The sequence below is a fragment of the Acomys russatus genome, chromosome 1, assembly GCF_903995435.1.
Source record: "Acomys russatus chromosome 1, mAcoRus1.1, whole genome shotgun sequence".
In the NCBI taxonomy this organism is placed as follows: Eukaryota; Metazoa; Chordata; class Mammalia; order Rodentia; family Muridae; genus Acomys; species Acomys russatus.
Window position 1 is genome coordinate 119,432,050 of NC_067137.1, and position 23,559 is coordinate 119,455,608.

At 47.0% G+C, this 23,559-nt stretch overlaps 2 protein-coding genes across 9 annotated transcripts in view; one reads left to right on the forward strand and one right to left on the reverse strand.

The window, feature by feature from the left end:
- Nucleotides 1-10,359: 10,359 nt before the first annotated feature.
- The window catches only part of Mark3 (microtubule affinity regulating kinase 3), an 86,694-nt gene continuing 73,494 nt past the window's right edge, over nucleotides 10,360-23,559 (forward strand). For 3 of the 8 annotated variants that reach the window (XM_051151794.1, XM_051151803.1, XM_051151817.1), the window contains exon 1: nucleotides 10,361-10,593. In XM_051151794.1, the coding sequence (XP_051007751.1) occupies nucleotides 10,543-10,593 (51 nt within the window). In that variant the 5' untranslated portion in view covers nucleotides 10,361-10,542. Of the gene's footprint in view, nucleotides 10,594-23,559 lie in introns of all 8 variants that reach the window. The other 5 variants (XM_051151827.1, XM_051151843.1, XM_051151836.1 and 2 more) reach the window with 3 other exon arrangements.
- Nucleotides 17,883-18,202, reverse strand: LOC127194462 (40S ribosomal protein S27-like). Its single transcript, XM_051151860.1, has one exon. It carries the CDS (start codon nucleotides 18,200-18,202, stop codon nucleotides 17,948-17,950), a length of 255 nt encoding a protein of 84 aa, XP_051007817.1. The 3' UTR covers nucleotides 17,883-17,947.

The window sequence follows — 23,559 nt, forward strand, 5'->3', positions numbered from 1 at the left end:
CATAGGTCAGGCCTCCTCACACTCCTTACGGTGGGACTGGAAAGTGTCTTAACACTCTGGAGGCTCATGATCCCCTTCCCGGCCGCGGTCACTATGTACGAGGTCTACAGAAAGAGGTGAACAGTTGTGTGTGTGTGTGTGTGTGTGTGTGTGTGTGTGTAGTGGTGGTGGTGGTGTAGTTGACAGAGCCACCATGCTCCTATAAGTAACATGCTAAACTAATTGGCTTACCCCGCTGCACGAGGATGACGTTCTTGTTTCTGTAGGTGCCCTGTCTATCTGTGGGGAATAGCTTTTTTGTCTCCCAGGAAAAGCTGTAGAATATCTTACCTTTCCTTTCCGTGAATACAATGGCATTTCTTAGAATCTCTTCTGAAAGGCTGGAGGTGGTGATGCACTCCTTTAATCCCAGCACTCAGGAGGCAGAGACTGGTAGATCTGGGAGGTTGAGGCCAGTCTGGTTTTCGGAGCGAGTTTCCTGACAGCCAAGGCTACAAAGAACCTCTTTTTTGTTTGTTTGTTTTTGTTTTTGTAGACAGGGTTTCTTTGTGTAGCTGTGGCTGTCCTAGTCTCGCTTTGTAGACCAGGCTGTCCTCGAACTCAGAGATCCACCTGCCTCTGCCTCCCGAGTGCTGGGATTAAAGGCGTGTGCCACCGCCAGTTTACAAAGAACCTCTTTTGAGACCTGAAGATACTCAAAGACCCTGTACTACCCAGGGTCCAATTACCCTGAGTTATGCCTCAGATGCCAAGAAAGCCACCGTTGCCGGAAGAAGAAGGCTCAGTTTTGTCCTTGGTGTGTTTGTTGAATCACTGTGTTGGGAGCACTTAGTGTGTCTTCAAGATTTAGGTGTCAGGCAGTGATGGCATATGCCTTTGATCCCAGCAAGTGGACCTCTGTGAGTTCGAGGCTAACCTGGTCTACAAAGTCTGGGACAGCCAAGGCTACACCAAGAAACCTGTCTTTAAAATGTTTTGTTTTTTTTAATTTATTTTTTGGTTTTTCGAGACAGGGTTTTGTGGGTTCTTTTCTCCGAAAGGCTGGGCTGAAAATCTGGCCACAGAGGGTTTTGTTGTTGTTGTTTTTTGTTTTTTCAGCCTTCTGGAGGCTAGCTGAAGAATGCTCCCTCCTGAGAACCAGTCACAGAGAAGGCCTTCTGGGCAGGAAGGAAGCGCAGGGCAGTTGCTCTCAGCCTGGTTGAGACAAGAGAAATCTGTGTCCCTTCCAGAGAGGGAAGGTGGCCTCTGGCTTGCGAAAAGGCCAAACTACACTTTATTAAATAAAGACAAAAGAGTCAAACAACTAGATTTTAATTCACTAAGCTTAAAAGGAGAAGGGCAGAGAGCTATGGGGAAGGGATGGGGAGGGGGTGCCGCGCAACCTTCCAGCCCCTGGGTTTTTAAACTAAGCCTACCTGAATAGCAGGAGACACTCCCAGGACACTTCCCGGGGCTTGTCTCCAGGGTACCTTTGATATGTTTTTCTTCAAAGAGCCAGCTTTTGACACCTTTTGTGTGGGTTAGGGTCTGCGAGGAACTATCCTTTAACACATTTGGGTCTGGCGTCCTGTTGCCAGCAGGGGGGCCGCTCACCAAGCAGAGCACAAAGCTTACCCGGAAGGAGCGTCTGTCCTTCTGCCAGCAGACAAAGGCCCACAGGGTTTCTCTGTGTACCAGTCTTGGCTGTCCTGGAACTTGATCTCTAGACCAGGCTGGCTTCAAACTCAGAGATCCACCTGCCTCTGCATCCCGAGTGCTGGGATTAAAGGCGTGCACCACCATCACCCATCTCAACGTCATTCTTTTGCAGTGTCTGGTTATCTCAGCACTACATTCTTCCCCAGTGAATTGCCTTCACGTGGGTCATCAAAACCCTAACTGAAGCTGGGTGTGTCAGCACATGTCTTTAATTCCAGCACTTGGGAGGCAAGAAACAGGAGGATCTCTATGAGTTCCAGGCAGCCAGGGTATATCATGTAGAGTCTCTAAAAACAACGATGAGATCTGGTTAGGTGCCTCAGTGATTAAGTGCACTTGGTGCTCCTGCAGAGGACCTGGGCTTGATTCCAGCACCCACATGGTGGCTCACAACCCTCTGTTGCTCCAGCCCTGATGGCCTCTTCTAGGTCTGTGGGCACTCGGAACACCTGTGCTACACAGATATATATATATATATATATATATATGCAAACACCCATATACATAAAATAAATGAGTAAATTTAAAACCACAAGGGCTAGCCAGGTGTGGTAGCATGCACACCTTTAATCCCAGCACTTGGGAGGCAGAGGAAGGCAGACTGCTGTGAGTTCAAGGCCAGTCTGGTCTACAAAACAAGTCCAGAACAGCCAAGGCTATACAGAGAAACCCTATCTCAAAAAAACCAACAGAACAAAACAAAACCAAAACAATGCCCCCCCTCACAAAGATTTGGGTGGGTCTGGGTTCAGTTCTGTTATTTAGCATGCTAGGTAAAGTGTCATAATCACTGAGTTGTCTCTAGCTCACTCAAATGCCTGTATTTATGCTAGTACTCTGGTTTTTTTTTTTTTTTTAAAGATTTATTGATTTATTATTATGTATACAGTGTTCTACCTGCATGTACAACTGTAGGCCAGAAGAGGGCATCAGATCACATTACAGATGATTGTGAGCCACCATGTGGTTGCTGGGATCCGAATTCAGGACCTTTGGAAGAGCGGGTGGTGCTCTTAACCACTGAGCTATCTCACCCTTACCATGGTGTCTTAATGGTTGTAGCTGCTGCTGCTGCTTCTTTTTCTTCTTCTTGTCTTCATCTTCTTTTATTTTTTTGAGACAGGGTTTCTCTGTGTAGCCTTGGCTGTCCTGGACTCGCTTTGTAGACCAGGCTGGCCTCGAGCTCACAGCGATCAGCCTTATGAATTGGGGCATGTGTGGTGGTTTTGATGAGCTAGGCTCCCATAAGCCCATATGCTTGAATGCTTGGTTCGCAGTTTGCAGGGCTGGTGGGGAGGGTTAGAGAGTGTGGTCTTGTTGAAGTGTGTGTGGGTTTGCTGGGGAAGATGTGCCATTGGGGATGGGCTTTGAGATTTCAAGGTGTGTGCCACTAAGGCCTGGTTGGCTTTGAGACTTCAAAAACCCATGCCAGAGCCATGTTTTCTGTCTGGAGCTTGAGGAGCAAATGTGAACTCTGAGTGTCATATTGGACTGCCACCAGGCTCCCCATCATGATGAACTCACCCTAAGTGTTAAGCAAGGCCCCAAATGCTTCCTTTTTAAGTTGCCTCATGGTGTTTTATAACAGCAATAGAAACGTATCCAAGACAATGTCTGTGTTCAGAGAAGCCTGGAGCCCATCCAGGCCTGAAGTTGTAGATGGTTGCAAGGTGCCATATGGTGCTGGGCATTGACCCCAACTGGTAGCCTCTTCACCACTAGAGCCGTCTCTCCACTCCTCACTGTGGTTTTTGTTGTTTTGTTTTTAGTATATTTATTTACTTACTTTTATGGATGTGAGCACTCTATCTGCGTGTACACCTACATCCATAAGGGGGCAGTATAGATGGCTGTGAGCCACCATGTGTGGGCTGGGAATTGAATTTAGGACCTCTGGAAAAGCAGACAGTGCTCTTAACCTCGGAGCCATCTTTCCAGCCCTGTTTTGTTTTGATTTTTGTTTTGTTTTGTTTTGACAGGGTCTCTACTCTAGTCCTGATGTCCTAGAACTCGCTCTGTAGACCAGGCTGGCCTTGAACTCAGAGATCTGCCTGACTCTGCCTCCCTAGTGCTGGGATTAAAAGTGTCCCCACCATGGCCAGCCATGTTTGTAGTTTTGTACTAAGCTTTGAAGTCAGGAAATGGCTAGTTCCAGGTTTGTCCCTGTGTCCCCATCTCCACAGGTTCACTGAACCCATCTGAGGTCTTTGGCCACAGACCTCTTAGGAATTGTGCTTTGTGTTTGCTGCTAAGGGTTCATCTTAGAGCCTCATACATGCTGGGCAACTGTGCTGCTGCTCATCTGTGCTTGTCAGTTTTAATTGTCAACTTGACATAGCCTAGAGTCACCAGGAAAGCGTCTCAGTGAGTCTGGAGCAGGCTGGTCCTGGCCAGGTGAGAGACTGTCTTGATTGCCTTAATTAATGGAAGACCCAGGCTGAAAGTGGCAGCACCCCTCCCTAGGTTAGAGGCCAGGACTGTGCATGAGTAGGGGACAGGGAGAGCAAGGGAGTAGTAGGCAGGCAGGCGTGTACTTCTGTTCTTGGCTGTGGATGTGATGGGCTGGCTCCTTCATGCTCCTGTTGTGACTATGACACTGATGGGCTATAAACTGGAATTGTAAGTAAAATAGACCCTTTCTTTCCTAAGATGCTTTGCAGGAATTTTGTTTTGTTTTCTAAGACAGGGTTTCTCTGTGTAGCCTTGTCTGTCCTGGACTCAACCTGGTCTCAAACTCAGAGAGATCCCTCTGCCTGTCTCTGTCTCCTGAGTGCTGGGGTCAAAGGTGTACCCCTGCCCCCATTGCCTGGCGTTTGCCAGGATATTTTATCTCAACAACCAAGTCAGATGGTGAGTTTGAGGGCAGCCTAGGCTAAATGGTGATTCAAGGCCTGATCTGAATAAGATGGCTCTGTAGCTCAGCAGTAGTAGACCAGGAAGTTGGTTGACGATCGTGTGCAGAGCTCTGGGGTTGGTTCCCAGAATTACCCCCCTGCTAAGAAAAAAAGGTTAGAAGTTGTGGTTTTGTTGTTTTGAGACAGGGTCTCACTATGTGGACCTGGAGGGAGATGGCCTGAAATTTGCTGTGTAGAGCAGGTTGGCCTTGAACTCATAGGAATCTGCCTTCCTCTGCCTTCCAAGTGCTGGGATAAAAAGTGTGTGTTACCATGCTCAGACTGAAACTGTGACTTAAAGCAACACTTTTATAGAAGTAGGATTTCTTCGGAGGTTTCCCTCCCTAGGGAGATTTAGGAATTTGGGGTTTCTCTTGTTTTCTATTTGTTTCACTTGGGTGTAGATTAGAGAGTTTGTTTTAAGAAACTCTGTTTTGGACTTCCTTGGCTACAAAAGCTACTTCCTACTAATATTCAAACACTCCAATTACTCACCTGTGCTTGATCACATTATGTCCTCGGTTTTCCTGACCTCGCACTGAAGGAAGGCTTTGAGCCCTGACACCCCACGGGGAAGGCGTGTAGGTGGAACCCAAGGCTGACTCAGAGGGCCAGCCCTACACAGCTCATGGCTGAGGTCACACCACAGGAGAGAAGGCATCCTAGCCTCGGGAATGGAATCTGTCCTAACAAATTCTCTGCTTCCTCATGTCCTGCCTGCCTCAATCTGGAGCTGTCCATGTGAGGAGGTCAGGGACTGACTGATCAAGTTGTAAGACTAGAGCTCTGAGGGTTTTTACACTTTCATTCCTCCCCCTTTCCACGCTGGCAGCAAACGTCAGACTGTGTACCAGGAATCAGACTCGGGTCGTTAGAGTTTGGCAGCATGTGTCCTCACCCACTGAACCAACTTACCAGCTGAAGATCATGTTCCTGAGACTCAGTCCCTTTACTACATAAGGCTAGAGCAGATACAGTTTTTGTCTCTGTTACATATTAGTTTTGGTGCAAACACGCCATATTTTCCACTCATACTGATAACAGACATTTATCTAATTTCTAGCTTAAAAAAAAAAAAGGAACCTTGAATGTTATTTGTGAATATCTTTATACATGTTCCCTCAGTACATTTCAAACCTTTCATTTATTTATTTATTTATTATTTGTTTTTCCAACACAGGGTTTCTCTGTGTAGCCTTGGCTGTCTTGGACTCACTCTGTAGACCAGGCTGGCCTTGAATTCATTAAAGCTCCTAGTGCTGGGATTAAAAAGTGTGAGCCACTATCACCTTTCCAAACATGTCTTTAAAACATTTTTAAAGGTTTATGTTTATTATTTTTTTATTTTGTTTTGGATTTGGTTTTTCCAGACAAGTTTCTCTGTGAAGTTTTGACTGTCCTGGACTCACTTTGTAGACCAGGCTGGCCTTGTAGAGTCCAAAAAGTGTCAGATTTCCTAGAATTCCAGGTAATGATCAGCTGCCTGATATGAAGGCTGAGAACCCAGCTCTGGCCCCAATAAGAGCAATATAGGCAAGCCGGGCGGTGGTGGCACATGCCTTTGATCCCAGCACTTGGGAGGCAGAGGCAGGTGGATCTCTGAGTTTGAGGCCAGCCTGGTCTATGGAGTTCCAGGACAGCCAGGGCTGTTACATAGAGAAACTCTGTCTCAAAAAGCCAAAAAATAAAAATCTGTCAGTCCCTGAAAACAAACAAGCAAAACAATAACTAAAACTTGTAAATTATGCTTACTCACTTATGTGTGTTTATTCACATACAAGCAGCAGGGCAGGCACAGCAATCAGAGGACAGCCTGCAGGAGCCATTGCTCTTCCACTGGGCACCCAGGGATCGAGCTCAGGGTGACAGGCTTGGTCGCCAGCACCTTCATGTGATGTGCTACCTTGTCAGCCTATGTTCAGGTAAATATTCTGGAAAGAACTGTGGTATTGCGGAGCATGCCAAACTTGATGATGTTGCTAATGTTACTAGCTATTGTTAATTTCTCCCAATATGCCATTTTAAAAGATTATTTTCTCAGGTAGTGATGGTGCACACCCTTAGTCCCAGCACCCTAGAGGGCGAGGCACATGGATCTCTCTGACTAAGTTCAAGGCTAGCCTGGCCTACAGAGTGAGTTCCAGGATAGCCAGGGCTACACAGAGGAACTCTGTCTCAAAAAAAAAAAAAAAAAAAAAAAAAAAAAACCTAAATAAAATTTAAGAGTTATTTTAAGTGTGTTTTGACTCTCTGTGTGTATATGTGAGCATGCCGTGTACTTGAGGCAGCCAGTAGGCATTGGACTCCCTGGAAGTGAGGTTTTAGGGAGTTCTGAGCTGCCATGTGGGTGCTGGGCACTGAGCATAGGTCCTCCACAAGAGCAGCCAGTACTTGTTACTGCCGAGTCATCTCTCCAGCACCCTCTCACTTTTTTTGGAGACAGTGTTTCACATGTCATCTCAGCTGGCCAGAAAGGAACTCTTTACACTAGGTTGGCTTCAAACTCACAGAAATCCTCCTGCCTCTGCCTCCCAAGAGCTGGGATGTGAAGTGCTAGCCACGGAAGCACACAGCCCTGAGTCTGATCCTCTGAACCCGGGTACATGACAGATATGGTGGTGTATGCGTGCAATGCTCGGGTTGAAGAGGCAGGGACAGAAAGGTTCCTGGGGCCTGTTGGACAGCTAGTTTAGCCTAATTGGTGGGGAGTTCCAGGCTAGTGAGAGACCCTGTCTTTTAAGCGCTGGAACACAAGTGGGCTGCTTTTTCTACCTGGGGTTTACATGATTTGGGGCAGACCTAATCCTTCTGCTTAAGCATCAGGAGCTGTAACCACTGAGCCATCTTTCCAGCAGCCCTGGGTACATTTCTGAACTGCAATGGGTTTGTTCTTAAGATGCTCAAAGTAGGAAATAGAAAGACAGGGAACAAACTGGGCATGAGGGTGTACATTTGCAATTTCAGCATCAGATCGGAATTTGAGGCCAGCCTGCTCTATGCAGCAATACTGTCTAAAAAATGTAAAGGGGAGAAGAATCATGCAGGAAGCAAGAATTATGAAAACAGCAGTTTTAAGGGTGAATTGTTCCCTTCCTCCCAGATAGATCTCAGAAGTTCAAAGTTCAGGACCACATAAGGGCCTCTGGACAAAACAAGGCTCTCCTCCTCTCCTTCATGCCTTCCTAAGTCCCCCTTTTCTGTGATTTTTTATACTTCAGTGTCTCCAATTCCAAACCTTACGAGAACTAGGAAACAACTTGAGGAAGTCTCCCTAGGGCAAGCCTCACATCCAGTTACCTCTCTGGCCAATGTGGAGTGCTCTGAAGTGTCCACTGGCTTTTCAAAGCTCCAGCCTGAGGCTGACAACCTTTTGAGAGGCTTCCCCAATTCACCAGGAGCCAATGTTGAAGCACCAGAGTTCATCAGGTTGAGGGGAGACCGGGAGCCATGCGATGTCTAAGGCTCTTTCTAATGCTCTGTCTAAAGTTATGCCTAAGTCTACCTGGCTCGGGTGTCTTCTGTGTGCCTTCCCATCCCCACATGTTCGTGCTGCTTGCTTGGCTCCACCCTGCTGCTTCTTACTGCCATCCATGCCTCTGGATTAGCCTTAACTGGCTGTGCAAAAGACCCCAGGATCTTTCTGTCTCTGCCTCTTCAGCCTTCAATCCCTCTTTGGAGCAAGCATGCCTTCTGTAAGCTTTCCCCTACCCAGGCCCCCACGTGGGGATGGATGTCTTCTGGCCCTTGAACACACTTCCACTTATCACAACCTACATTTCAGTTGAACTGTGTGGAACACACACTTGCTTCGGAGGAATACCATTGTGGATCTCTCCTTGACCAAAAAGGGAGAAAAAGAGTAACACTTTAAGTAGGGCCACCTGGTCCCCTTGAGTACACCCCTCCGAGAGTAAGAGTGTACACTAACCCTGAGTGTATCTTAGCCCTGTGTTGTTTTGAAATGGGGTCCTCTGGCCCCTCTGGAAGTGATGTCGGTGTTTAAAGAGCTCTGTTACATGAAGCAGGAAACATACCAGATACAGCGAGATATTGGGAAGGGGGGGAGGGGCACAAAACCAAACCAAGCACGTGAACAAAACATAAGAAGCAAAGAAAGCAAAGCTTAGTCACTCACAAGTTAGTTTACCTATTTCTAAAGCTGCAGGAATGGGGGTTCAGTTTCTTCTATAACCAACAACATAGATGATTTGGTTAAGCAACTAACTTATCAAGACGCTATGTCGGGCTGGAGAGATGGCTCAGTGGTTAAGAGCACTGTCTGATCTTCCAAAGGTCCTGAGTTCAATTCCCAGCAACCACATGGTGGCTCACAGTCATCTAGAATGTGATGCTGCAGGTGGTACATCCAGGCAGAGTACTGTATACGTACTAATAAATAAATCTAAAAAAAAAAAAAAAAAAGACGCCATGTCATATGCATCTTACAGGGGTACCCTGAGGCTTAATGAATAACCAGTACAAGGTGCACTAATAGAAGCAGTTTGCATTACCCCGACACAGCCCTCCTGTCCTCAGAAGACATAAAGACACGACGACACGCTGAGGAGGACTTCTAGAAAAGGCAGGTCACTCAGCCTGGCCCATGCCTATAGTAATATCACTATGCAGGAGGCTGAGGCAAGAGAGCGGAGCAGGATAGGGAGCTTGAGGGAAGGGCAAGGAAGGAGGAAGGAGAAAAGGAGAGGGAAAGTGAGTGGAGGGAGTGAGAGGGTCAAAGGGGGAAGAGGGAAAGACAGAAATATTGAATATATCAGCCCCTACAGACATTTAGGAACTGATCCCTGGGGGGCGTCTATGTGATCTTATCGAACCCCTCTTCCCATCCCCTTTGTGCCACCTTTGTTACCGCGCTCTGTCATCCGCATGGGTGGTCAGTTCGGCCAGGTCCAATACCCAGTGGCCCTTAGCCAGAAGCAAGAAAATTCACTGGCTGGATGCCCCATGGCTCAGTTATGAAGTAGGAGCCTGACTCTTTCCCACTCCGCTAGACCTGTAACTGCTGCTCCGCCTCGGGAGCTCCATCCTTTGCCGCGTAGCCCGGCGAAAGCGAACTCGGCTTTTGCAAACCGTAGGATCTCCACGTGTCGTGTAATCCAGCCAGCCTAGATCTATACTCTGTAAATGCCAGCCCAGCAGTCGGGCGCAAGACGGTCACTAGGGCAGTGGCCCGGAGGTGTCAGGGATGCCCAGGCAATTTGGACCATTGGAACTCACCGCCGGCTGGAGCAGGAGGAAACCAAGCCAGTCCTTCCCAACGGCACCACCCACCTAGAACCAACAGGACGAGTCGCCCCTAGCAACAGCAGCCGGCAGCTTGCTCCGAACACGCTGATTGGCGGAACTCCAGGTGGCCGCGGCGTCACTTCCGGCAGCCGGAGGCAGCGGAGGAAGCCGAGGGGCGGCCATCTTGGGTCTGTGAGGCTCCTGAGGTGCCGGGGAGCGGCGGTGGCAGCCGGCAGGGCGAGGCCGGGCGGAAAGCGAGCGGGAGAAGGGAAAAGCAGCCGGGCGTGGGCGCCTCCTCCGCGGCCCCCTCCATGGTCGGCGCCTGCAGGCCGCGGCGGCCTGTCTTGCGCTTCATCTCCGCTGCATCCTCCTGCGCCGCCGCCGCCTCTTCAGGGGCTGCCGGCCGCGCCGTGTCGAGCCGCCGGGGCTGAGCTCTGCGGCGCTGCGGCTGCGAGCGGCGAGGAGGCGCCCCCGAGGCTTGCGGCAGCCAGCCGGCCCGCTTCCACCGGGCTCCTCGCCGCGGCCGCCGGCGCTGGGGGAGAATGAGCCCCGGGGCCCGCGGGCGCACGGCCCGGGCCAGGCCGGAGATCTAGACTCCGGCAGGGGAGGGCAGGGCCCGGAGGCTCGCGGCCGCTGCTCGCCGGCCGCCCACAGCTGGGCGGTTTTGTTTTCGCCTTGGCGTTGTGCAGAATCAAAGCGCAGTAAGATGTCCACTAGGACCCCTTTGCCAACGGTGAATGAACGAGACACTGAAAACGTGAGTGGACCGCGCCGCGGGCGGGGTGGCAGACCCTCGGGGTGGCAGACCCGCAGGGTGGCAGCAGCGGGGGGATGCTCCAGGCCGGGGCGGGGGGTCAAGGCGCAGCCCTGTCCTGCCGCGCGCGTGCGGGGCGGCCTGCGCGCTGTCCTTACGGTCCGCTGAGCATTACGGGTCCGTGCGCTGGCGCGGCCGGGGCGTGTTTGAACACAACTCTTCCTTTTACACCGGGCAGGTTGACAAACAGCCTGCCTGTCCTTTGGGTGCAGAGTCATAGGACCCGGTCGGGCCGAGTGGACCGTCCTTTAAGATGGGACTAAGTTTAATGACAGGGGCTAAAACCAAGTGCCCCCTGGAGAAAGAGAGAGATCCCTGTGGGCCCCCTTAGTTCCCGAACGCACCCGGGTAGTTGTGCGCCGGCTGCTTTTTTATCAAGGGGTAGCTTCCCGTCTTGCACATCTAAATCAGCTCGGAAGCAGTAGACTTGAGCGTTTTGAGAGACAGATACGAAGCTGTGCGCTGTCCTGCTGCCCAGCTGAGGGACACCCACTGGGTTGGCTTTTCTTTCCGCTGCAGAGGTTGCCTCAGAGGAGCTCGGGCCAGGTCCAGTGTGCACACCCAGCACATCTGTATAAAAGGATTTTGTTCGGAAGGACCTTCAGAAACCACCCAACCAACCACCTGGAGCAGGATTGCTAGGGAGTGACAAACGTGTAGTAGCAGTTCTGTTGAGGAAAGGTTTGGCCTGCCCAAGTGTTTCTTGAACCCTTCTTCCCGCATCGGATTCCAATGTGTCCCAGCCTAGCTTTTGTCCTCTGGAAAGCATTCAGCAACTAACTTGTAAAGAAACTTCACTGGCCTTTCATTATACGGAGCTATGAGGTAACTGCTGGCAAGAAAATGCCATCCTTTTGGAAAAGCTTCTATGCTTCGGTGTTTTCCTGCTTTGAAAATCATCCTGAGACATGGTGACCTAGTGGTATCAAATTCTTTTAATTTTCATCTTCAAGGTACCGCTTGTGCTTGATTGCTAGTGGGTAAATTTAATCTATTTACGTAGACGTTGGTCTGAGTCATCTCGGTAGTGTATTAATATAGTTGTATACGTTCTTCCACGTGAGATAGATTAGAAAATTACCTAGACTGGACCTTTCGCCTTTTCTTCCTCTTCCTTCTTTCCACCGCCCTGCGCTCTTCACTCTTTTCGGTCCATAGTTGTTACTGGGTTGCTTGGCCTAGCTCACAGGAGCTTCTGCCCCACTCTGCCCATAGCTGCCCCACCCATGAGAATGTGGTCATGTCCCACCAGCCCTGAGGTTCAGAGACCTGATGTTCTTTTGAAGAAACTTATTGACTCGATTGACCATCATATTCTTTAGTCACTCTAAAAAACGAAGCAAGTAAATAGATTGATTGGCCTCAATCATTGCTTTGTTTTTGTTTTTTACTCAAAGTCAAAACTTTTTTTTTTTTTTTTTTTTGAGATAGCATTTCTCTGTGTAGCCTTGGCTGTCCTAGACTCGCTTTTGTAGACTAGGCTGGCCTTCTCAATCCGCCTGCCTCTGCCTCCTAAGTGCTGGGATTAAAGGCATGCGCAACCACGCCTGGCGTCAAAATCAAAACTTTAAGTAGAACCAAAATATGGTTTTCTAAACTGAAATAAAAACCAAAAGACTGCATTTGAGTCCTCTTTCAATATGTGTACCACTTATCTATTATCCATCCATCCATCTGTCTGTCTTTCTATCTATAGTCTCACTACGTAGCTCTGACTATCCTGGACTTCACTGTATAGACTAGTGACCTGCACCAGCCTGCCTCTGCCTTCTACGTGCTGGGATTAAAGGCATGTTCCACCATGCCTTGCTTTAATAAGTATATTTCAAAAGAGGTGGGAGGACACAAGGAGAAGAAATTTATTTTTAGTCTGGAATGCATGGTTTAGGTGGTATTTGTGATTATTATAGGCTGAAGTGGCTCATTCTTTACAATTCTTCCCCTTTTTTTCGAGGCAGGGTTTCTCTGTGTAGTTCTGGCTGTTGTGGACTTTGTAGACCAGGCTGGCCTTGAACTCACAGAGATCCATCTGCTTCTGCCTCCCTGAGTTCGGGTTTTACAGGCATGTGCCACCATGCCCAGCAAAGTTACGTATCATTGCTAAAATCAAGAGGTTTGTGGCATATCCAAACTGGTCACACTAATTCATCTTGCCATGCTCCCCTTGTAGTTCTTGCATATGCCTGATATGGAAATAGCTGCCACAATGTGGGGCCTGAGTCACTGTCACATCTCACGTTCAAGCACAGCCTGCCCTTACCTGTCATCGCTGCACAACTTAATGTAGACCTCTGAAGGTAGCATGAAGGTACAGCAGTGAATGTGCGATCTCTGCCTCTTGAGAAGCTCTTGTTAGTCTGGCTTGCAGAGACACAACATCAACACTTTAAGTGGACAGTCTGATGAGTCTGACCGATAATGCAGTCATGTAGGCACCACCACAGTCAAGACAGAGAACATGCTGGGCGTGGTGGCGCACGCATTTAGTCCCAGCACTGGGAGGCAGAGGCAGGCGGTTCGCTGTGAGTTCAAGGCCAGCCTGGTCTACAAGAAGAGTCTAGGACAGGTAGTGTGACACAGAGAAACCCTGTCTCAGAAAACAAAACTAAACTAAACAAAAAACTAAACAAAAAACTAAAACAGCAAGTAAATGATGTACATATCTAGAGCTGTTAATAAGCAAACCTCTGCCTCCAGTCCTCTACCAAATAGTCCAGGCTTGCAAAGTGTCAAACACTTTGAAATCTTTATTCAAATCAACTACAGAACAAAAAATTGGTGGGTAAAGTATCTTTTAAAAGCCTTGTATTTGGGGGCTGGAGAGATGGCTAAATGGTTAAGATGACTGAGTCCCAGCACCCACAACGGGCCTCATAACCACCTGAAATTCCAGTTGCAGGACGTTAGATACACCTTCTGGCGCTAGACAGTTAACTAGTTTTTCTGAGCTTTGATGAACTTTTATTACCCATAAAGGTGAATAGTAACATGTGAAAATCAAAACGCATGAGAACAGAATAGTAGATAAGGAGGAAAAATTATTTTTGCAAATCATGTTTCTTTATTTATATTTACACTGCAGATAAAAGCCAGAGCTTCCACCCACCCCCTCCCCCCCTTTTTTTTAACCCCCACCCCCTCCTGCCCATGACAGGGCCTTCACTGTCTTGGACTCACTTTGTAGACCAGAATGGATGAGTTTGAGGCCAACCTCAGCTACATTGTAAAACTGTCGTAAATTTTGTTTGTTTGTTTTTACTTTTTTTGTTTTTTTTTTTTTTTTTTTGTTTGTTTGTTTGTTTTTTTGGTTTTTCGAGACAGGGTTTCTCTGTGTAGCCTTGGCTATCCTGGACTCACTTTGTAGACCAGGCTGGCCTTGAACTCACAGCGAACCGCCTGCCTCTGCCTCCCAGTGCTGGGACTAAATGTGTGCGCCACCACGCCCAGCATGTTCTCTGTCTTGACTGTGGTGGTGCCTACATGACTGCATTATCGGTCAGACTCATCAGATTGTCCACTTAAAGTGTTGATGTTGTGTCTCTGCAAGCCAGACTAACAAGAGCTTCTCAAGAGGCAGAGATCGCACATTCACTGCTGCACCTTCATGCTACCTTTAGAGGTCTACGTTAAGTTGTGCAGCGATGACAGGTAAGGGCAGGCTGTGCTTGAACGTGAGATGTGACAGTGACTCAGGCCCCACATTGTGGCAGCTATCTCCGTATTTCCATGCCAGGCTTTACTTACTGTTTTATTTATTTCTCCATGGCAGCAGTTCTCTACCTGAGGGTTGTGACCTCTTTGGCTAACCTCTGTCTCCATAAATATTTACATTATGATCTGTAACAGTAGCGACAAAAATAATTTACAAAAATAATTTTATCGTGGAGTCACCACAACATGAAAAACTGTATTAAAGGGTCACAGTGTGTTAGGAAAGTTGACAACCACTGCTCTATGGGCCTGTTCAGGAATTTGCTGTATAGACCAGGCTGGCCTGGAGCTCACAGTGATCTTACTGCCTCAGCCTCACAAATGCTTAAGGTGTGCACCACTGCGCTTTTTTGATCCCATAGCTATAGCAGGTATTTAAAAGTTAGTGCAGAGGGGTCAGAATTGCTGATGTGTGGTATTGTCTAGCCAGCTGCTGATTGGGTGACAGTGAATTAACCTGTTGAACAAATTGGAATGCTTACTGAGTATGAAGCTGTGCCCCAGAGGATGTGTTGTTTACCAGAGAACCAGATTGTTCTTGTGCTTTAGGACTTGCTTGTCCAGCAGAACAAAGTACCCAGGGCTTTGGAACTGTGCTGTCTAACCTGAGCGAACATACCTAGAGGGTTGCTGTTGCTGAGTACTTACCTCACCTTCAACCAGGCTCCACGACAGTGGTGCAGCACACCTAGGGCTCACACTTCAGAAGTCAGTGCCGTGATGTTTAGCTTGCTGACTAGGGACCGTTTAGATTGTCCAGGTTCCTAGAAGAGATTTTTTACTAGATATAATGGGGTTTTCAGATATTAGGAGTTGTTTTGTTTTGGAGACAGGGCTCACATGAGTCTTAGATGCTTGGACTGTCTGCGTAAGTCAGCTAGCCCCAAATGCTATGTGAGTTTTCAATAAATGACTTTAAAAGAAGGTGTGGCTGAATAACAGGAATAGTTAGTACTTGTTCTTACTTCATTATATTCAGGCAACAGTACAAAGTAGTTTATATAGCATCTCATTTAAATATGTACCATGTGGCAGCTGGGCGTGGTGGCCACGCATTTAATCCCAGCACTTGGGAAGCAGAGGCAGGTGGATCACTGTGAGTTTGAGGCCAGCCTGGTCTACAAAGTGAGTCCAGGACAGCCAAGGCTACACAGAGAGACCCTGTCTTGAAAAAAATAAAAATGAAAAATAAATATGTACCATGTGGGGCTGGAAAAATACCTCAGTGGGTAAGAAGAGCACTGGCTGTACATCCAGAGGGCCCAGGTTCCGTTCTGCTACCTACATGGTATAACTCCAGTTCCGGGGGATCCAACAATCTTTTTTGGATTCCTTGGGTACCATGTGTATATGTGGTTCATACACATATATGCAGGCAAACACCTATACACATAAAATAACTTTTAAAATATCTAGCATGGTGGCACATGCCTTTAATCCCAGCACTTGGGAGGCAGAGGCAGGCGGGTCACTGTGAGTTTGAGGTCAGTCTGGTCTACAAAGCGAGTCCAGGACAGCCAGGACTGCACAGAAAAACCCTGTCTTGAAAAGCAAAAAGCAAAACAAACAAACAAACAAAAAAAAATAGCATGAGCTGGGCATGATGGTACATGCTTGCAGTTCCATCAGACTGGGTTGTCTGATGGCCAGTCAACTTGAGTCCAACCTCAAAGTTAATCTTTTTTGGGGGGGCAGCGTTTCTCAATGTAGTCTTGGCTGTCCTGGATTCACTTTGTAGACCAGGCTGGCCTCAAATTCACAAAGATCCGCCTGCCTCTGCGTTGCCATGTGTGGGGATTAAAGGCATGAGCCACTGCACCTGGCAAAGTTAAATTTTTTGTTTTGTTTTGATTTTTTGGTTTTTCGAGACAGGGTTTCTCTGTGTAGCCCTGGCTGTCCTGGACCCGCTTTGTAGACCAGGCTGGCCTCGAACTCACAGCGATCCCCCTGCCTCTGCCTCCTGAGTGCTGGGATTATAGGTGTGCAACACCATGCCCAGCTAAGTTAAATTTTTAAAAAATGATATTTGCCATTTACTTCAAAAAATTATTTTGTACGTGCATAACCATGGAAGTCAACTTTTACCTTCTACCACATGGGCCCTGGTGATTATTATTTTTTTAAAAAGATTTATTTATTTATTAGTATTATGTATACAGTGTTCTGCCTTCATGTACACATGCCAACCAGAAGAGGGCATCAGATCACATTGTAGATGGTTAAGAGCCACCATATGGTTGTTGGGAATTGAACTCAGGACCTCTAGAAGAGCAGCCAGTCCTCTTAACCATTGAGCCATCTCTCCAGCCCTAGGCCCTGGTGATTAAACTCAGGTTGTCAGTAAAGGACCTTTACTTGGTCAGCATTCTCACTCAGTCCAGCTTGTTTCATGTGTAGGGTTGTCTTGCCACCTTTGTGTCTGTATTACATGTGTCACTAGTGCTCCAGAGGCGTCATTGGATCTTTTGGAGATTGTGAGCTGCTGTGTGAGTACTGGGATTAAAACCTGGGTCCTCTGGAAGAGCAGTGCTCTTCAATCAGCAGTTCCCAACCAATGGGGCTGAGACTGGGTTGTCAAAACTTGTATGTCCAAAATATATTTACATTACGATTTATAACAGTAGCAAAACTACAGTTATGAAGTAGCAACAAAAATAGTTTTATGGTTGGCGGTGACCACAACATGAGGAGCTATATTAAAGGGTCACAGCATTAAGAATGTTGAGAACCACTGCCTTAGACTTATACCTGCCAGGTCTGGTGATGCACGTCTTTAATCCCAGCATTTGGGAGGCAGAGGCAGGTGGATCTTTGTGAGTTCGAAGCCAGCCTGGTCTCATGAACGAGTTCCAGGACAGCTAGAGCCTGTCTGGGGGTGGGGGAGGAGAGAGGGACACGGACGGACACACGGACGGACACACGGACACACACACGGACACGGAGACACACACACACACACACACACACACACACACACACACACACACACACTCACACTGACTTATACCCAGTGAGCTAGGTAATCCTAGCACTTGAGAGGCAGAGGATCCAGGATGGGTGGGATGAGGTCAAGAACAACCTGGCTATATACTAAGACCCTGTCTGTCTCTGTCTCATACACAGAGAAAGTGGAAGGATTGGCTCAGTGATTAAGAGCACCCAGCACTGGGAGGTAGAGGTAGGTGGATCTCTGAGTTCGAGGCCAGCCTGGTCTACAAAAAGTCAGGGCAGCCAAGGCTACACAGAGAAACCCTGTCTTCAAAATTAAAAAACAAACAAAAACCACACACACACAAAAAACAAACAACCATGAAAAGAGTGCGTGCTGCTTCTTCCAGAGTGCTTGGGTTCCATCCTCAGTGCCCGCAAGATGACTTGCAACCATCCATAACTCTAGGTCTAGGGTATTTGATGCTCTTTTCTGACTTTTTCATGCACCAGGCATGCAAGTGGTGCACATACATTCATTCAGGCAAAACATTCATATATAAAAATAAATCTTTTCTTTTCTTTTATAAATCTTTTTTTTTTATATCCAAAATGTGTTTATTGGGGTGGTTTCCCCCTCATCTTGAATTAGGTACTTTCAGTGCTGCTTCCTCCTGAAGGAGCATCCTTCTGTCAGCCTTGCTTTTCCTCCTGTAGGCTGACAGAGAACAGTGGAGCAGCCAACACACAAGACCACCGTTTGTGCATGGCTAAAGACCGTGGTGATTTTATAGCAGCCTGGGCACTTCACATCCATAAAGTAGGAACTGGGGCTCTGCCCCAAGTGCTTTTTCTTGTGTTTCCTCTTCTCCTCTTCTGGAGAGGGATGAAGGAGATCCTTTGCGAGAGGCATGTTCTCATGGGGAGGTCGTCACCACCGGAAAGGCAATAATTCTTTTTTTTAAAAAAGGTTCTGGATTTTATTATTCTAAGTTATAACCAAATTTTAGCCCTAGAGTTTGTCCCTAGCTAGAAGTAAGAGCCAGCTTGTGCAGATCCTCCTGACTTGTATCACACCTATTTGGCAATTTCAAATTAAATTTGAACAAAGACTAAATCTGCCTAGAACATTTTCATGTCCATTTGACAGAAGTTAAAGCATACACTTGAGGACTTGGGTTTACCTCCCAGCACCCGCATGATGGCTCACAACCATCTGTAACTCCATTTGGAGGATCTGATGCCCTCTTTTGGCCTCCAGGGTATCAGGCACATATTTGGTTTACATATATACATGTAGGGAGAACATCCATACATATAAAATAAAATTTAAAAAGAAATAAAAAGAATACACGTGAAGGGCTGGAGAGATGGCTCAGAGGTTAAGAGCACTGCTTGCTTTTCCAGAGGTCTTGAGTTCAATTCCCACAACCACATGGTGGCTCACAACCATCTATAATGAGATCTGGTGCTCTCTTCTGGTGTGCAGGCACACGCAACACTTTAAAAATATATATATATAAAACATATATGTATATATATTACACTTGAAGCATTCAAGAGCCTGAGACAAGGAACAACATAGGCTATGAGTTTGAAGTGAGCCTAGGCCCCACTGTGAGATACTCTGTCCTATCTCCATGTGTGGCCTTTTTTGGAGTTGATGTGCCAACCTAAACATGCTTACATCTGACCTACTGACCTGTATGTGCCCTCCTTTAGGAGTAGGGAGAGCAGACATTCACTCAGCAGGACTTTTCACTTTTAGCAGTGAAAAAGGAAAACTGCCTTTTTTTTTTTTTTTTTTTTAAAGATTTACTTATTTATATAGTATTCTGCCTGCATGTACATCTGCAAGCCAGAAGAGGGCACCCAATCCTATTATAGATGGTTCTGAGCCACCATGTGGTTGCTGGGAATTGAACTCAGGACCTTTGGAAGAGCAGCCAGTGCTCTTAACCTCTGAGCCATCTCTCCAGCCCTAGTTCAGATTTTTGTTTTTTTTGTTTTTGTTTGTTTGTTTGGTTTGGTTTTTGTTTTTTTTCCAGACAGGGTTACTCTGTGTATCCTTGGCTGTCCTGGACTCAGTTTGTAGACCAGGCTGGCCTCATACTCAACAGTGATCCACCAGCCTCTGCCTCCCGACTAGTTCAGATTCTTAACAGTTACGTGTCACTGCTGACATAGTTCTCCTTTCAACTGTAGTCACACACTTTCCCAAGTTAATAGTATAAAACAAAGATTGAGAGAGAGAGAGACAGAGAGAGAGCACGCATGTGTGTGTGTGTACGTGTGTGTACATGTGTGTATGTATATGTATGGGTGTTTTGTCTGCATGTGTGTCTATGCAGGCCTGAAGAGAGTGTTAGATCCCCAGGAACCAGAGTTACAGTTGTGAGACATGTGGTTGCTGGGAATTGAATTTAATTCTTTGGAAGAACAGTCAGTGTTAACCACTGAGCCGTCTTTCCAGCCCTGTGAAGCATTTTATTATGTTTAGATTGTTGTGGAAAAAAATCTGATAGAAATGGCTTATCTCTGCTATGCCTGAGGCTTTGCATGGGCTCTTGAAAGGTCCACATTCCACCAGCATTTTGACAGGCATGGTTAGAAGAACGGGTGCTCACCTGGGGCTCTTGGCAAGAGCAGCTACAGTAAGTAGGCTTTGGTAAGGTCATGCTTTGATTGTGTTAACTGTGTTTCTTTCACGGTGGCTCATTGTTTCAGCCAGCCTTTTAGAACAGTCTCAGAAGTCAGTGTTGCTGCCAGTCTATCTTGCCAAAAGCAGCCTAGACACTCAGATTTCAAGAGGAGTGTGAATGTTAACCAGGAGGTGTGTGAAACTTTTTACTTTTTTGTACATAGGGTTTTTCTATGTTATCTTTTTGGCTGTCCTGGGCTCCCTTTGTAGACCAGGTTGGCCTGGAACTCACTTGATCCGCCTTCCTCTGCCTCCAAAGTGCTGGGATTAACATTTCACAGGCTTTAAAAAAAAAAAGAATCACACCACTTCCTTGTGTGTGGTGGTGCTGGTGATTAAGCCTTGGCCTAGACTTGGTAGCAAGTATTCTACTGAGCCAGACCCCACATTTCCTTCAGAGTGATTACTTCCTTTTTTGTTTGTTTGTTTTCAAGACAGGGTCTCTGTAATAGCCCGGGCTGTCTTGGACTCAACTTTGTAGACCAGGCTGGCCTCAAACTCACAGAGATCGGCCTGTCTCTGCATCCCAAGTGCTGGGATTACAGGCGTGCACCACCACAGCCTGGCTCAAATCTGTCTGTCTGTCTCTCTTTCTTTTGTTCTGCTTTCTTTCTTTCTTTCTTCTTTTTTGTTTTTTGTTTTTTGAGACAGGGTTTCTCTGTGTAACAGCCCTGGCTGTCCTGGACTCCCTTTATAGACCAGGTGGGTCTCAAACTCTGTCCTGAACTCCCTTTGTAGACCAGGCTGGCCTCGAACTCAGAGATCCTCTTGCCTCTGCCTCTCAATTGGTGGGATTAAAGGAGTGTGCCACCACGCCTGGCTTTGTGCTGTTTTCATGCACACCAGGGCCTCTGCTAGAGCAGCGAGTGCTCTTAACCACTGAACTATCTCTCCAGTGCCTCAGACTAGTTTCTTTTTGTTTTCTTTCTTTCTTTTTTCTTTCCTCCCCAAGACACGTTTCTCTGTATAGCCTTAGCTGTTTTGGACTTGCTTTGTAAACTAGGCTGGCTTTGTAGACCAGTAATCTGCCTGCCTCTTGCTTCCAGAGTGTGTGCACCACCACACCTGGCCAGACTGATTTCTTAAAGAGTGGATGAAGCCTGGGCATGCTTGGGAGGCATCACTGTGAGTTCGAGGCCAACCTTGTCTACCAAGTGAGGTCAGGACAGCCAAGGCTACACAGAGAAGCCTTGGGGGTGGGATGGGGGGGAAGTGGCCTGATGGAGAAAGGAGAATGGACACGTACCTGAGCCTGTGATGGAGGAAAGGCTGGGTGGAAAAGGTGCGAGCCTCAGTGCAGGAAAGGTTTGGTGTTAGAGACGTAAGCAGGTCTTCAATGGGGTAATCCTTATTTATATATTAAAAAAGCGTGCCAGGCAGTGGTGGCACACGCCTTTAATCCCAGCCCTTGGGAGGCAGAGACAGGTGGATCACTGTGAGTTCGAGACCAGCCTAGTCTACAATGGAATTTCAAGACAGTCAAGGCTACACAGAGAAACCCTATCTCAAAGAGTAACATCATCTACACTTCATTGCTGCTATGATTAAAGTAAAATGCCTATGAAGTGTTTTCCTTTTTTTTTTTTTTTAAAGGCTGGCCACTAAACTGTTTTTAGACACTCACTTTTAAAAAAATTTTTTATTATGTATACAGTATGCATCTGATCACATTATAGATGGTTGTGAGCCACCATGTGATGCTGGGAATTGAACTCAGGACCTCTCCAAGAGCAGTCAGTGCCCTTAACCACTGAGCCATCTCTCCAGCCCCCTATGAAGTGTATTTCAAAGTCCATTCCAGCCAGTAGGGCTTTTTAAAATGTTGATTCTACCTTAAGATAACTTTTGTAGTTTCTCTGGATAAAGTATTTCTGTGCAAAAACTGAATAATCCAAAACCATTGATTTCGTAGTCAGACATTTATTATTGTCATCATTATTACTTATTAATCTATTTTGCCATACTGAGAATTGAACTAGGGCCTCACTTGTGCTAGGCAAGTATCTGTTCTCTTTGTATATCTAACTGTTCACCTATACAAATAATATCCAACCAGACAAGTCAGCTTGGCCATTTGTTTATTTAGCAATTTGATAACTCTTGTGTACAGAGTCCTGTGTACTGATAGTAGAGACTCTTGAGCTCCTCAGTAGAGTTCACAATGAAGCCCTGGGGAGAGAAGGGCAGGTGTGGCATAAGGACCGTCTAGTGAACAGACTGCAGATAAGACATTGCTCCCAGCACTCGGGAGGAAGAAGCAGACGCAGGCGGGTCTCTCTCTCCAGCCTGGTCTACAAAGTGAGTCTAGGACAGCCAAGGCTACACAGAGAGACCCTGTCTGGAGAAACCAAAACAACAACAAAAAAGGATAAGACATTGCTATCACAAGGGGTGGGGGTGCATGCCTTGGCTCGCAATTTGGGGCCTGCATAGGGAGGGGGAATTCCAGACTAGCCAAGGTTACAGACTAAGTGGATAGAGACCCTATCTCAAAAAACCAGGGTAGGGGGCGTGTCAGGGATCTGAAGCTGTGGCTTCAGCATTAAAGGCGTGTGAAGTGAGAGGCATAGGAGGTGAAACAAGCAGATTGAGCTAGAGCCTTGCTCTCTGGCTTTGGTGTGTGAGGAGCTGAAGAGGCTGTATTTGGAGAAGGCTGAGATATGGGCTCTTACCAAATATTCTTGCAAGGATGGTAGAAATGGGGAAGTGATTGAAATGGAGAAGTGGTCAGAGAGACTGAAGATGAAGCCCAGATTGACTTAAAAATGAGGGGAGAGCCGGGCGTGGTGGCGCACGCCTTTAATCCCAGCACTCGGGAGGCAGAGGCAGGCGATCGCTGTGAGTTCGAGGCCAGCCTGGTCTACAAAACGAGTCCAGGACAGCCAAGGCTACACAGAGAAACCCTGTCTCAAAAAAAAAAAAAAAATGAGGGGAGATAGAGAGGTAGGAGCAATGGGTGACTGTAAAGTTCTCTGAACAAGGGAGATTTACAACTGAAAAAAGTAAGATTAGGTTTTAGGAAAAGTTTCATTTCTCTACAACAGACCATCTTAATGGAATGACTGATACCAACAGTTTTTGTTGTTGTTGGGCTTGTGGGCTTTTGTCTAGTTTGTTACTGCTTTTGACTCACTATGGAGCCCAAGCTGGCTGCTTCTCCTCCCCAGCCTTATCAGTGCTAGGATTTCAGACATGTGTTACTATACCAAGCTTTGGACTGCAGTTCTGTGGTTTTTATTTTTTGAGACAGGGCTTCTCTGTGTAGTCCTGGCTGTCCTGGACTCTTGTAGATCAGGCTGGCCTTGAACTCACAGAGGTCCACCTGCCTCTGCCTCCCTGAGTGCTTATATAAAGTCAATTTAATTTAAATATAGCTGACTTTCCAAGAACTACTTACTTAGTGAATTTATAACAGTTGGTCTTATAGCTGAGTGTGGTGGCACATGCCTTTAATCTCAGCACTTGGGAGGCTGAAGCAGGCGGATAGTTGTGAGTTTGAGGCCAGCCTGGTCTACAAAGAGAGTCCAGATTAAAACCCTGTTTTAAAAAAGAAAAGAAAAGAAAGAAGA

Bases quoted from the DNA above. Each gene is read 5' to 3' on its own strand.
- LOC127194462 (XM_051151860.1), bottom strand. From the start codon at position 18,202: ATGCCTCTCGCAAAGGATCTCCTTCATCCCTCTCCAGAAGAGGAGAAG.